This window comes from Trematomus bernacchii, unplaced genomic scaffold (genome assembly GCF_902827165.1).
Source record: "Trematomus bernacchii unplaced genomic scaffold, fTreBer1.1, whole genome shotgun sequence".
Lineage (NCBI taxonomy): Eukaryota > Metazoa > Chordata > Actinopteri > Perciformes > Nototheniidae > Trematomus > Trematomus bernacchii.
Genome location: NW_022987429.1, coordinates 2,099,203 through 2,112,031, shown reverse-complemented (window position 1 = coordinate 2,112,031; position 12,829 = coordinate 2,099,203). Strand labels below are relative to the sequence as shown.

At 39.7% G+C, this 12,829-nt stretch overlaps 1 protein-coding gene across 2 annotated transcripts in view; it reads left to right on the top strand.

The window, feature by feature from the left end:
• Positions 1–5,202, top strand: part of pdgfc (platelet derived growth factor c) — a 44,233-nt gene extending 39,031 nt beyond the window's left edge. The window contains exons 4-6 of one of the 2 annotated variants that reach the window (XM_034140758.1): positions 2,501–2,708; positions 3,236–3,456; positions 4,054–5,202. In XM_034140758.1, coding sequence (XP_033996649.1) covers positions 2,501–2,708; positions 3,236–3,456; positions 4,054–4,167 — 543 coding nt within the window. In that variant the 3' untranslated portion in view covers positions 4,168–5,202. The remainder of the gene's footprint in view (positions 1–2,500; positions 2,709–3,235; positions 3,457–4,053) is intronic. The other variant, XM_034140768.1, reaches the window with a different exon arrangement.
• Positions 5,203–12,829: the final 7,627 nt, after the last annotated feature.

The window sequence follows — 12,829 nt, the reverse complement described above, 5'->3', positions numbered from 1 at the left end:
AACATGTATATCTATTTATATGCGGAAATAGAAAATAAAGTGTTTTAATTGAGTTCTTGATCAAAATCAGCAATCAGGCATTTGTCCTTACCATGTGAGATAGGGATTACCATCACTAAATACATAACATCAACTAATTTCATAACATAACATTTCTTAGAAACAAAAGGCCTTAAAATAGCCTACACAGTGTTGGCCACCGTTACATTATTGTGCACCATTTTTTATGAAGAAGACTAATAGATTCATAATTCATGTTGTCAGACACCTTCTCCGTAAGAAAATACCTGCAACAGGACCTGGACCGACCCGGTTCCAAAATACATCTGTCATCTCAACATCATGTCATCACTGCCTAATTAATGCAAAACAGCATCAAATGTAGAGCTTTTGTGGTATTTTGATTGTTTTCACTACATAGCTCAAAATCTTACATCTTGAAATACATTCAATATGCATCTAAATGTCAAATCATCTATCTAAATGTATAAACCAACTTTTTTCAGCTTATGCCAATACCATATGTGCTCATCAATTCCTAATGTGTAAAACATGTCATGTCAAGTTGGTGGTCCATTTAAGTACTCTAAGCTCTCATCTGCTACTTATATCTTTATTAACACCATGCTGATGTGTCTCTGAAAGCTCCAGATAAAGAAGCCAAGCTATTCTTCACTGTGCCGCTAATTGGGGGAGTGTTGCACCATCGACATTCACAAGCTGTTAATGGCTTCCAGTCCGCGCTGTAAGCCACCGCCAACACTCAACTAAAAGGAATCACGACTTGTTTCTGTTGTCTGGAAAAACTCTGCTCAGAGAAATAACTTTTTTCTTATTTACTGGTTTTACATATGACCAGTCCGTTTTCCATGAGTTTTATTTTCACATTTGGTCTGTTTACCTAAGAAGGTGCCAAATAAACCAAAATATGTTCAGTGGTTATGAAGGCAGCCTCATTAGTGAGTCAAATCTGTGGCACAGCTGTATTTCTGTAGCCTGTGGTGCAGCCATGTCAAACCACTGGCATCTTATTTTAAAAGCTAAGACAAAGGGACTTAAGTTTGTCTGTATTGCATGGACCTCTGCTGTCAATAAATGTTGGTTGTTATGTCTTGCACGTTTTATTCAATGGAAAAATCCCAACAATGCTAATTGTGTCTCGGCAGGCCATAAAAGGCATACTTGGCTCTACTGGTGGTTAATAAAGAAAAACACTTTGGAATAAAATAGTGTAAGCCACTTGATGGATAACCTTTCAATATGTGACATGAAATAACATTTTATAAGATTCAGATTATTGGTATCATTTCTTCTTTTCTAACATGTCTGCGGCCCCAAAAGCTCAAAGAGGCAGCTTCCAGCAGCGGATGTTTTCAATGTCTGAACGTTTTTTGTTTTTTTTGTAAGTGTCACATTGTTGCCTTCTACCTGTCAGTCACATGAGATTAGAGCGAGCTGACACGTTGGACAAACGCAGCATTGCCGGATGAAAGGTTTAACAGATTAGTCTCTTCTTTCGTGGGAAGACCAACACCCCAGGTATCATTCTCTCTGTGACTGCACGCTGTAGCATGGAGGGCTGGGTTTCCAAAACAAATAATACTGCCGCTTAGGGAGCTAAAGGGACAAATTATGTAATGCAAAGTAAGCAGAGAAGGTGACAGAGTTGAGATAACATTTGACAACTTCATTTTTTTTGCCATTAAATCACATTTGCCCTCTCAATGCATTGCACTATTTTGGATATCATATATTCCTTGTTGGAGTTCAGATGCATGATGACCTTTTTGTCTCGACACGTTTTTTCACTGAGGCAGGCACACACATATTTCCCACAGTCTCCCGGCAGTTGACAGTTGTTTACATCAAGAATTGAACAATAAATAAATTGTAGTTTTTCTATTTCTCAAATGTCCGATTCAGTTAACAATGTGTGTTTCAGTGCATCGGCCAATGTGTGAATGCTTTCCATAACATCAGTGTGTCTGTAATCTTTAGTCAACCCTTCCACACATTAGCAGGTTTAACACACAGAGCTTCAATTGGGTCCCAGATGGCCTGGACGGTCATGGTTTCTGTTAACTCAACTCAAGTCCAAACCACTGTAGCATTTAATGAGCCGAAACCCAATTTAAACACATTTTTACCATGACCTAAAATGAACCATTGCAGAATTTCTTTTTATATCTCAACTGTTTTTCACATTGCCAAAATAAGGACATCTTGTCACTGCTGACAAAGTTGTTTCTTCTGTGTAATTTTCCTGTTAAAGCTTTTGTATGTAATAAAAAACGGTCTGCTATGTAAGTACCCTGAAGCAGAACGTGGCTTTGCTACAGTTTGTGTCTTTCCTACAAGCATTATATGTCTCTCTCTTAGAGTAACTATATATAAAAAGTTGATGAAGCATTATATCCTGTGTAACTTTAAGGATAAATCGCCTAGCTGAATGAATGACCTTTCTTTTCCGTCTCTATCCATCTCATCTGCCTTGCTGCAGAGTGTATCAGAGCCCGAAGTCCCTGCAGTCATCCTCCCGTCCCAGCAGGGGGTTGAGGAGCTGTCAGAGGCTGTGGCAGGGCTGGACAGCGTGGAGGAGGTCATGAAGTTCCTGGAGCCGGAGCGATGGCAGCTGGATATGGAGGAGCTGTACAAACCAACGTGGCATGTGCTGGGGAAATCCTTCCTCCACAATAAGAAGGCCAGAGGTAGGACACTTTCAAACTCATACATCATAATGGACATTACATGAGACAAAACATTTAAAGGTCCCCTATTATACTGTTTTTCATCAATATGTTATAGGTCTCAGATAAATACAAAACATGTCTCTGAAGTGTTTGGCTCCAAACACCAAACAGATCATTGCAGCATTACCCATAATCCCCTCTGTTTCAGCCCTGTTTCAAAAGTGCTGATTCTCTGTCTGTTACTTTAAATGAAAATAAGGAGCCACTCCCCACGCCCCTCTGAGAGATATTTGGTTAAAAAGAACACAATGGTGCTCTAGGAGGAGATTCAGGTGATAAGGTGGGGGGGGGGTTACCTTGGTTGGTGATTGGCTAATGGTTACACAAGCCAAAACATCGTTATGACATCATCAAGTGGTCAAAATCATGTTGATGTAGAAAATACATGAAAAAGTGGATTTTGCATAATAGGTGACCTTTAAGAAAGTTGCAAAGATTATTTCAAAGGGAAATTATTTTGATCGTGTACTTTCTGTGTCTTTGAGGAGGAGCTGATCTAAATCTGTTGAGGGAGGAAGTGCGACTGTACAGCTGCACCCCACGAAACTTCTCTGTTTCCTTGCGTGAGGAGTTGAAGAGGACAGATGCCATTTTCTGGCCGAGCTGCCTCCTGGTGAAGCGCTGTGGTGGAAACTGTGCCTGCTGCTCTCACCGCTGCTTCGACTGTCAGTGTGTTCCTGCCAGGGTCACAAAGAAATACCATGAGGTGAATACTAACTTTATGACATACGAGGGACATAGAACATTTGTATACATTTTCAGACATTTACAAGTTCAGCTGTTCAAGGAATTCCAGTTCAGAAGCAAACATTTGTAAAGGTTGAATTATAAAATGACAAGAGGACAGCAAAGAACAGGGCTGGGTATGCTGGCTTACCCTATGTATGGTTTTATATATACAATAAAAAAACATGTGTGGCCTTTCCAACTTTCATTCTTTAACCAATATTGCACACAATTTACAGCATAATGTAATTCATTCATCAAAATTACATTTTTTGAGCACATTCGTGCTGACATGTGGTGAGTCCATGAAATGTATCGAAGCCTGCAAGCTAGTTCAGGCAGCAATGATTCACAAACATTTGACATTCTCTCTAATCTCTATTTAAGCTGTTAGATTTGCCATCTCCCTCTCTAGTTTCATAACTCAGGCTTCTAAATGAATGAAATTGAAATATCACGTACGGTTTGGGATTTCAGAATTGATGTCACTGGCATTGTCATAACTCTTTGGACAATTATAGTTTTGTGCAAGTGTTTGATGTCCAGCCGCTTACTAAAGCATCTTCCTCTTTGACAGGTTCTACTGTTGAAACATCGAAGCGGTGTCAAAGGCTTGCAGAAGTCCATGACTGATGTCCTCCTGGAGCACCATGAGGAGTGTGCCTGTGTGTGTAAAGATGACTGGGACTGACCTCACTCGTGTAATAGCTGCCACCAGAATCGCACAGGTCATCCGAAATGAACCTCTGCAGCTGTTGCAAAGTTCTGTATCTCATCCACTTCCACTGGGAGCTAACAAGATTGTCCCTTCATCCTGTTGTCCTTTCGCTAATTGGATAAAACAGAACAGACTGGAATCTAATAAGTCTGCTGAATGGATTTGACTGCTGTGGAATACCAATAGTGTGCTTTGAGTGCATTTTACTGACACAACAATTCACTGGAGCAGATCTGGACTATTACCTTTGTGCTCTGAAGACTATTTATTTTTCAGAGATATGAACATTGAGGTGCTTTTTCCTCTTCTTGAGGTCTCTTTAAAGGTTCAGCTAGTGTGGGCTGATGGTGTCATGGAAAATGGGAGCTTCTTTGTTCAAATACTTTTTTTATGTCTATAAGCGAGCTGGCTCCAGCTGCCTTACTCCCTCTGCTCCTCTATTATTATCATTGAGGCGAAGAACGGTCCTTCTTCATGAGCAGTTTTCCTTTGCTCCCCTCTTGTATCACCACAGATTTAATCTGCAGCCACAGTGTTGCTAAAGCGTCTTGCTAATCAGACTGTTTAATGTGTAAATAATTCACTTACATTTCCTTTCGACCGTTGTGCCTTTTCTGCCAAAGATTCTCAAAGAGAAAAATAATAGTTGCACATGTAGAATCAGCTGGTCGTTACATTTCAACTCTTCATTCGACCCTTCTCATTTATCTCAAATCTGCTTGCTTCAGGAACGTCAGGCAACTCTTGCTATGTTTGAGATTGTTCATATTCAATATTTATTTGTTTAATTAAAGGGAAATGTAGGTCCAAAATGTTTTCTTTGTTGCTACATATGTCACTGTAAAGTAGTATAGGCCTCCCGTTTTCATTCTTACTCATCTTACATTGCCATTGTGTTATGGATGGTTTTCAATTTCTATATGCCAAAGTTATTTATCTCTGCCTTTGCAATAACTGTTTGTGTATTTCATTGTATTGAAAGTCAAAAATAAATTCTTCCATTTTTAATTTTGGGTATATTACTTGAGATTTCGTGAAACAGAAACAGAGAAATTATATAAATCATTTTCTTTTTAAAACAATGGTTGCATGTAGTCCTAACGCAACATTACCAATGCTGGACGTCACTGGAGGACACTAGATGTAATGGAGTTTTCATAATGCTACTAGTATAGGTAAGTAGTGGATAAACGGCTGATAAGGAAGACCTGAAGCAAAGATGATCATTCAAATAGGCCGAAAACGATTGCAGAAATGTGACACAAGAACCAACGTTACCAGTACATTATTCCTCTAAGTAGAAACAACATTGTTAGTTTAAATTCATTGTGTTTAAATGCTGCCTGAATTATCAATCTGATTTTCTTTTAAGACAAAACAGGATTTTTTAACAATACGTTATTTTGACTTCATAGCATTCATGCATTCATCTAAATCCAGATTACAAGTTCTTCAATGAAAATCTAAAACCTTTTATAACAAAGTCAAGGGACATTATTTCAACAGCATGTGTAATCATGATGTAAACATTGAGGAGCTACAATAACGGCCCGTCCACACAGCGGTGTTGGAAGCTTCTTCTGCCCATTCACTTTTCGCCGAACTGCATTGTGGGAAGCAGAGCGGAGCTCAAAAGTTGAGCAATGTTCAACTTTTGAAGCTTCTGAAGCTTTCGGTGGAAGCGTCAGCCAATCAAATCATATGCCAGTACAAGCTCTAGCCAATCAAACCGCTGCTTGTGTGTCAGGGGCGGGAGATTCATGTGATTGGTTGTTGGTCGAGCTTCAGACACGCCCGCCGGCAAGCTTTTTCCAACGCCGCTGTGTGGACGGGCCGTAAAGGGGCAGGTTTTGTTGTTTTTTTGTTTTAGCATGGTATCATCTGTAGAAATGTAACAAAATGTAGGATGTTCTTTAGGATGTAGGTTGGCACATAGCACTTAGTTAATTATCCAGGTCTGTTTTGATGGGACATTTAAGAGCCTACATTTTTACTAAAATATCAACATAGGGGAAAAAGATATGTCCAAGTTGTGTGGACAAATTCACATTCTTGAACCTATTGACTCAGATTTAAATAACAAATAAAGTAACCTTCAGAGTAATCTTTAGTTATTGGAGATTATGCATTGACGGACATAATTTTTTCTCATATTACTTTAAAATTACATTAACGTACCCTCAAGCATTATTCATGTTTTCTTTAATTCACAAGCTCCTTATCAGACACAGAGCAGCGTTGTTAAAGCATCCCCTCGGCCATCAGGTCACCCAGGAGGAGGTTCTCATTTGTCCATCTCCCGCTGCTGTCCTGGCCAATTATTCTGATCTAATGTGTGCTCTGGCAGGAATCTACAGTGACGCCAGATGCTACTGCATAAGCCCGCCGGCCCCCAGTTCCCAGTGTGGTTTTTATAATATTAAACATACTGACTTCCTAAGTCAGTGCAGTGTTTCTTTTCAGAGGTAACCTCACTGCACTGGCACAAGATGTGACACACAGCATGGGCCATTGGTCTGGTTCTTCTAGTGTGTTTGTGTATGCGTGCGTGGGGATGTGTGGAACTACAATCCACCACATGACGCTTCCACCCTTCACCCACTGCTCCTTCGCTGTGAAACCAAAGTAGCCTCAGTCATGCTAGACCGCAGCAGCACGGTGCAATTAAAGTGTCTCTACTTAACGTTAGAAACTAGATTTTTATTCATTTTGTCTCTTAGGAAAACCAAACTCTTAACCTGCACCCAACTTAGAAGTGTTGCTCAACTTGTGGGTTGAACAGACAAAGAAAAGGGCAATGCATATAGAAACGCAAACTTTTGAAACATGAAATCCAAGCAGCGTTGTCACTTTGCAGTACATTTCACAAGGTATTGCATTACAAACACAAAGATGGTACACAGATAGCAACAAGCACAGAATCAGGCTGATGTCCTTTATTTCTTTGGAAGGTTTGACTTGCTCTGACGAAAGATTGAGGCACATTGGTGCTTTCTTTCTGCCTCTGCTACACATGACTCATCTCCACAATCAACACACAACACTCAGCTCCAACATCTCCTCCTACAAAGACTTGTTTCATAAAATCACAGAATTAACATCTAATATATTCCAGGTTTGACCTTTCCTCTGATCATTTGAATAGCTGCAGAGATAGAGCCTCCTACACCTTTTCAAATCATTTGAGAAAATAAGAAATGCAAACTCAACACAGTACTTCACAGACGTCACAGTTGTCCCTGGCATTTTTCTGTCATTGGAAATGGTGGAGGTTGCATTGTTTTTTCTGCTATATCCTCTCCTGCTCATAGACATTATTTTATTTTTATTATTATGAATCATGCACTAAAGTTGAAAATGAATATGTCCCTGATGGCGAATTTCCAAGATTCTGGCAATATGATCTTCTCAGAGAAGAAGAAGATGAACCTTTATTGATCCCCTAGGGGGGACAGTTTTCAATTGTCCATTCTGTCTTTATACACACGATCAGGACGTGAACCGCGACCTTTCTTTTCCATGGCCAAGTAAGACTGACCTACTGCCGCCGCAAAAAGTAAAATGTAACACAAACAATTATTTCATAGTCTGGGATTGAATTGCCTCCCATAATGTTATTAGTATTGAATTTGTATTTCTGATAGGACACTGGCAAATGTATATGAGAATGCCACAACCCTTTATTTTCAAATTTGCTCACTTGCTTCCTTGCTGCTTGTTTTGCACAATATTGGTAATAAACTCCATCTGTCACAGTTTTCTGTTCCCAACAGCTTAAAAACCTTCTGGCCCTCTCTCAAATCTCAACCGGCAGCACTTTGGCAGCCATTACTGTGGTCTTGCAGTTTCCACTTATCTTTGTCATTTCCCATTAACACAAGAAATCCTAGAAAGCACTTTTTATAAGTGCATATCTATTATTTTTAAATATATAAATGTTAATGTAACTTTAATGAAAGCTGACTTTGGATTTGACTCTGACAAGTAGGTGTTGTTGTATTTGTATGATCCCTGTCTCCTACAAGATGACATTCCCATAAAACCAAACAGCATTCCCAATTACATTTTGAGGGAAACACTTTTTCCTCCCAATCACGATTGCGGTTTTTAAATACATGGTTAAGATTCTGATTAGAAATGTGGTTTCATACGAGGTAAAAAAAAAAAGACTACTGGGGGAATTCATGTATTGGCTCAAATCTATACCATGCTCCTCTGTACAGCAAGTGGACTTCCACACAGTTTGATGTAACACATCAGCCATACGTAAATCACAAAGCAGTGTTTTTGTATAGGCACATTGTTTTCCATGAGACCTCGGTGCTTTGTATCTCTTCTTCGAGTGTTTCCCCTGATGTGGCATCCAAGTGCTGTTAGCATGCTCCAAATAAAACCATCGGTCACACCTTGCTGCCAGCACTTAGTCAGCTGTACCTTTGTATGTATGTGCCAAGTCATTTTGGTAACAATTATCCCCTGGCGCCGTTCATAATGGCAGCCCACTGCTCCTAACACTAGGATGGGTCAAATGCAGAGAAACCATTTTGTTACATATTACCTGTACTATGTAATAACAATAACAGTGAAAAGAATTAAGCACAGATAAGCTGTTATTTCCCAAGACAGAAGAAAGGAAGAAAAAAACAGGCAACTAATTGAACATTGAAAAAGTCAAAGTGTCCCTGCAAACAAACCAAACAAGGCATATGCAGTGTGAAACTTCATCACATATGTTGCAGTAAAAAGTACTAATGGTCCAGAAATATATGTGTAACAGCGCTACTCAATTTCCCTCCAAGTCACACGTTGTATCCACAGTACAAGAGGAAACCTTGGGAGATTCACTGCAGCCTTTGCAGAGCTCTCACATTTGCAACAATCCATCTCCTGCTACTGGCAACTGCCTATAAATCTGAACATGCAGTCTGGGAATCGATCGTTTATAACAGTGCTGGGTCTTTGAGCACTGACTGATGGGGAAAATATGGCGGCCTCTACCAGATGACAACTCCAGCATCCCTAATTGGTTCACAGTATACGGAGGGAAAGGCCAAACTGAATGGTGCATGGTATGTTTTGATAATTATAGGGTGCTGCATTAGCGGTTTTCAGAGAACTGGCTGTTGTTGCTGGGAATGTAAGGTCCTCGACTTTAGTGTAGTTAATCATGGGTCAGGAAATCGTTTACAAAGCAGCCCAGCAGAGAAATGCTCCACGTTAAATATACTGTAAGTTGAATCATTTGACAGATGTCTCCCATTTCAGCCTTCTTCTCCTCATTAGGTCTAGCATTTAACCGCTCCACGTTACCACACCAAGATGAAAGGTTTTTACTCTGAACTTTATGATACACTATGCATTAAACATCCTGCTATAAATCAAACGTGTAAGTGTATACACAACAATTTCAGAGAACTAAACCATAGGCAAAAAAGAGTAATATACTCAACGGAAATAAAATAAATGTCATCCCTTGGACCCTATAGCACCATTTTCAAAAGTCATCAGGTGTAAATTGCATTGAGTTCGGAAATGTGTCACCTCACTCGCCTCAAGTGTATCAATTCCCTCTCAGATCGCTTAGCAAATGTCACCACACTGTGACTTTATCCCTGAGCATATCTGGGCCAGTGACAGTGTGAGAGCTACATTCTTGTGATAGCATATCTCCTGTACACACACACACAGAACATGGTGGCAGTACAGTAGATATACCGAGGGTCTGGGACTGATGAGCTCTGACAGGCCGCTCACAGCTGATGCTATTACTCACAGACGTCCATCCTGCCCGTGAGGGAAATGCATCCTTAACAGAGAGAGAGGTCAAAAGTCAAAGATTCCTGTGTCATCCATTTAATTGGCAGTTTGCTTTGCTAAGCCTGGAGGAATACTATGTGGGTCCCTAATGATACATTTAAACTAAATGGAAGGCAACTCGCCTCCTTTTGGCATCATATTGTAATATTTTGAAGTGCAAAAATATAAGAAATTCTAGGGCATGAAAGGAATGCTGTTGTTTTGTTTGTGTATATTTCTGAGTTAAGCTAAAAATGCTTGAGTTTCAAGCCAGAACAGTCAACCAGGATTTATAAAAATGAACACACATTCTCCAGTTCAACACTCAGAGAATTCAAGATAATTTGGTCGAGGCAATTCAGTTTTACACAAGCCACAGCAACCATATGTTTTAATGTTGCAGCAAAATAGGCAAACGTCTAGCGAAGGACATCATTATGGCTTTCTTATTCAATATAGCATGTTTTAAATTGAAGTTGTCTGAAGTCCTCACCACCAGCTGCTCTTGCAGTAACAGGTAGTGTACTTTTCTTACTGTCCTAATGTGCACAATGTAGTGACTGCTTTTTCGTCTTTTGTTTTCTTAGTTATGTTCTCTGTATTTTATATGTTTGTGTAATGTGTTATGTGTAACGTTGCTGCCTTCTTGGCCAGGTCAGCATTGAAAATTAGATTTTATCTCAATGTTTTTATCTGGTTAAATAAAGGTTAAATCAAATAAAAAAAAAAAAAAATGTGGATGTGTCTGGCCCAAATTATTTTCATAATGGCATAAATGATTTTATTGATTAAAGACCTGTTCTTTTCCTAATGAGTCCAACCATCTTCTCTAGAAAACCCTATACATTGCCAAAAACTGTGAGCAGTAAAGTTGTATTAATTGTGTAAAATGTTAAAATAAATGGTTCTATCAGCCTGATATTGAGGGCATGCAAAATGAACCGTTAATTGCCGATTACTCTTTTGATTATGGACAGTGTCTTGATAGGTGATTAACATGTTGTTGTCACACGGGTGACATATGTGTGCTCAATAAAACCTGAGGGGGTATAGGTCACATGATGTCCCAGGGGTCTTGCCGTGGGAGCTGGATCCAAACAGTCCTCTGACACTGACAGATATCCAAGCACACTCTCCCTGACTCATCAGGGTGTACAAAGAGATCATTAGTGTCCTATTATCCTCTGAAAAACACATTAACAGTTTTGTATTTTTTTAAATGATGTGTTTTGTAGTGTGACCACTGACCATACATTTTGCTTTTACATTTGTGTATGAAGCACATCATTGCCTTGTTTTAATGTTGATATGTGTCACAAGGTGTGCTAGCTGCTGACAGGAGAACAGAACTGAATGATATTAATCTTACTTGATAGTGGATGGCCTCTCAACTTTACATGCTGCAACTTGAATTGAAAAATTGCACAATTCAAATGTATGGAAGCCTTCAATGCAACGTGTCCATCTGTTGTCTTATTCTAGTTTTATTATTTAACCCAGAAATTGTAAAAGTTTTAAATATGTACCCCTCCGTTATAGAAGCAAATCTAATCAGTTTGAATGTTTGCATGTTACAATGAAAAAAAACACTTTCATGTCAAGATGATGATGTTATGATGAACAATGTCAGGTCTTCTTGAGGTAGCCACTCTGACTCCTTCCTTTACTCAGCTAGTCGGGACATGCTCCTCAGAGGGAAAGTGCCCGCACCATGTTAGCTTTACATCTGAGTATTAGCCAAACACAAGGGGCCTCTGTCAGACGCTAGACAGAGATGGATGGCTTCTAATGCCACTTTAGGTTTCTGAGGGTGAAAAGGTGACAAGGTACCATTATGTAAACCAGACTCTTTCAGGTAGTGTTACTTTAGAGATGTGTACAAGTATTTTGATCTGCACTGCATGGAAGACCTCTCAAAACATGAGAGAAATAATGACGAAAATATGCACAATACCATGTAAATTCTAACTTTTTACAGAAGCTAGTTTCTTAAATGGATGTGGAACTAATTGTCGTTGTTATCTACAAAGTTCTCAGAAGTGAAAAAATGCCCTACAGTAACAACCTCGGCATACATTTCACAAAGTTAAATAAGGAGGAACTGTTTCTAATCACGGTATCTCTTTGTGAAATTGTGATTTTGAAAGAAAGCTAACATCTTTAGTTAAATCTGTGATATTCACTGAGGGCCCCTTTGTCTGTATAATGTTAGTTTCACAGTAGGAGGAAAATATACATAGCCTACAGGAAAGTGTGTAAGATTATGGTTTCAAGTTTGCTTTGCACTTCAAGAGCTGAGCATCAGATCATGGATCAAGCGCAGAGGGCACAGGAGACTCTGACCATGAATGAAATATTTTCTTTCCTCCACGCCTGGACTTGCCCCATTGCCTCACTTTGAGTCACACGCACAAATGGGCCGAGTCAACCGGTTTACAGATCCTGTTTTCTTTTTTCGACACTGTTTGAAATGAGGGTCACAGACCACATGTGAGGCACAACACAGGTCCCAGTCAGCAGTCCTCTAAATGTCCCATTCATGTCAGGGCACCGCTGGGCCAGTTCTTAAGATCGACTGATGTGGTCACTGGGAGAAAAAAAAAGCACAACGGACGGGGTCAGTAAACGATTTCGGTAGCGAAGGTGTACACATTTAGGAAACCAGCGTTGGCTGATGACATGGGGCGTCTTCTTTCCTGCAGACTTTCCAGTGATTCAGCTTCTGGAAAATCTCAACACAGCATCGCTCATAATTATACGAGGTACCGGTGAACACCCGACATCAGAGCTGATAGCATCAGCACTTAAGCAAATGTTATTCTTTACTTGAATCAGGCGA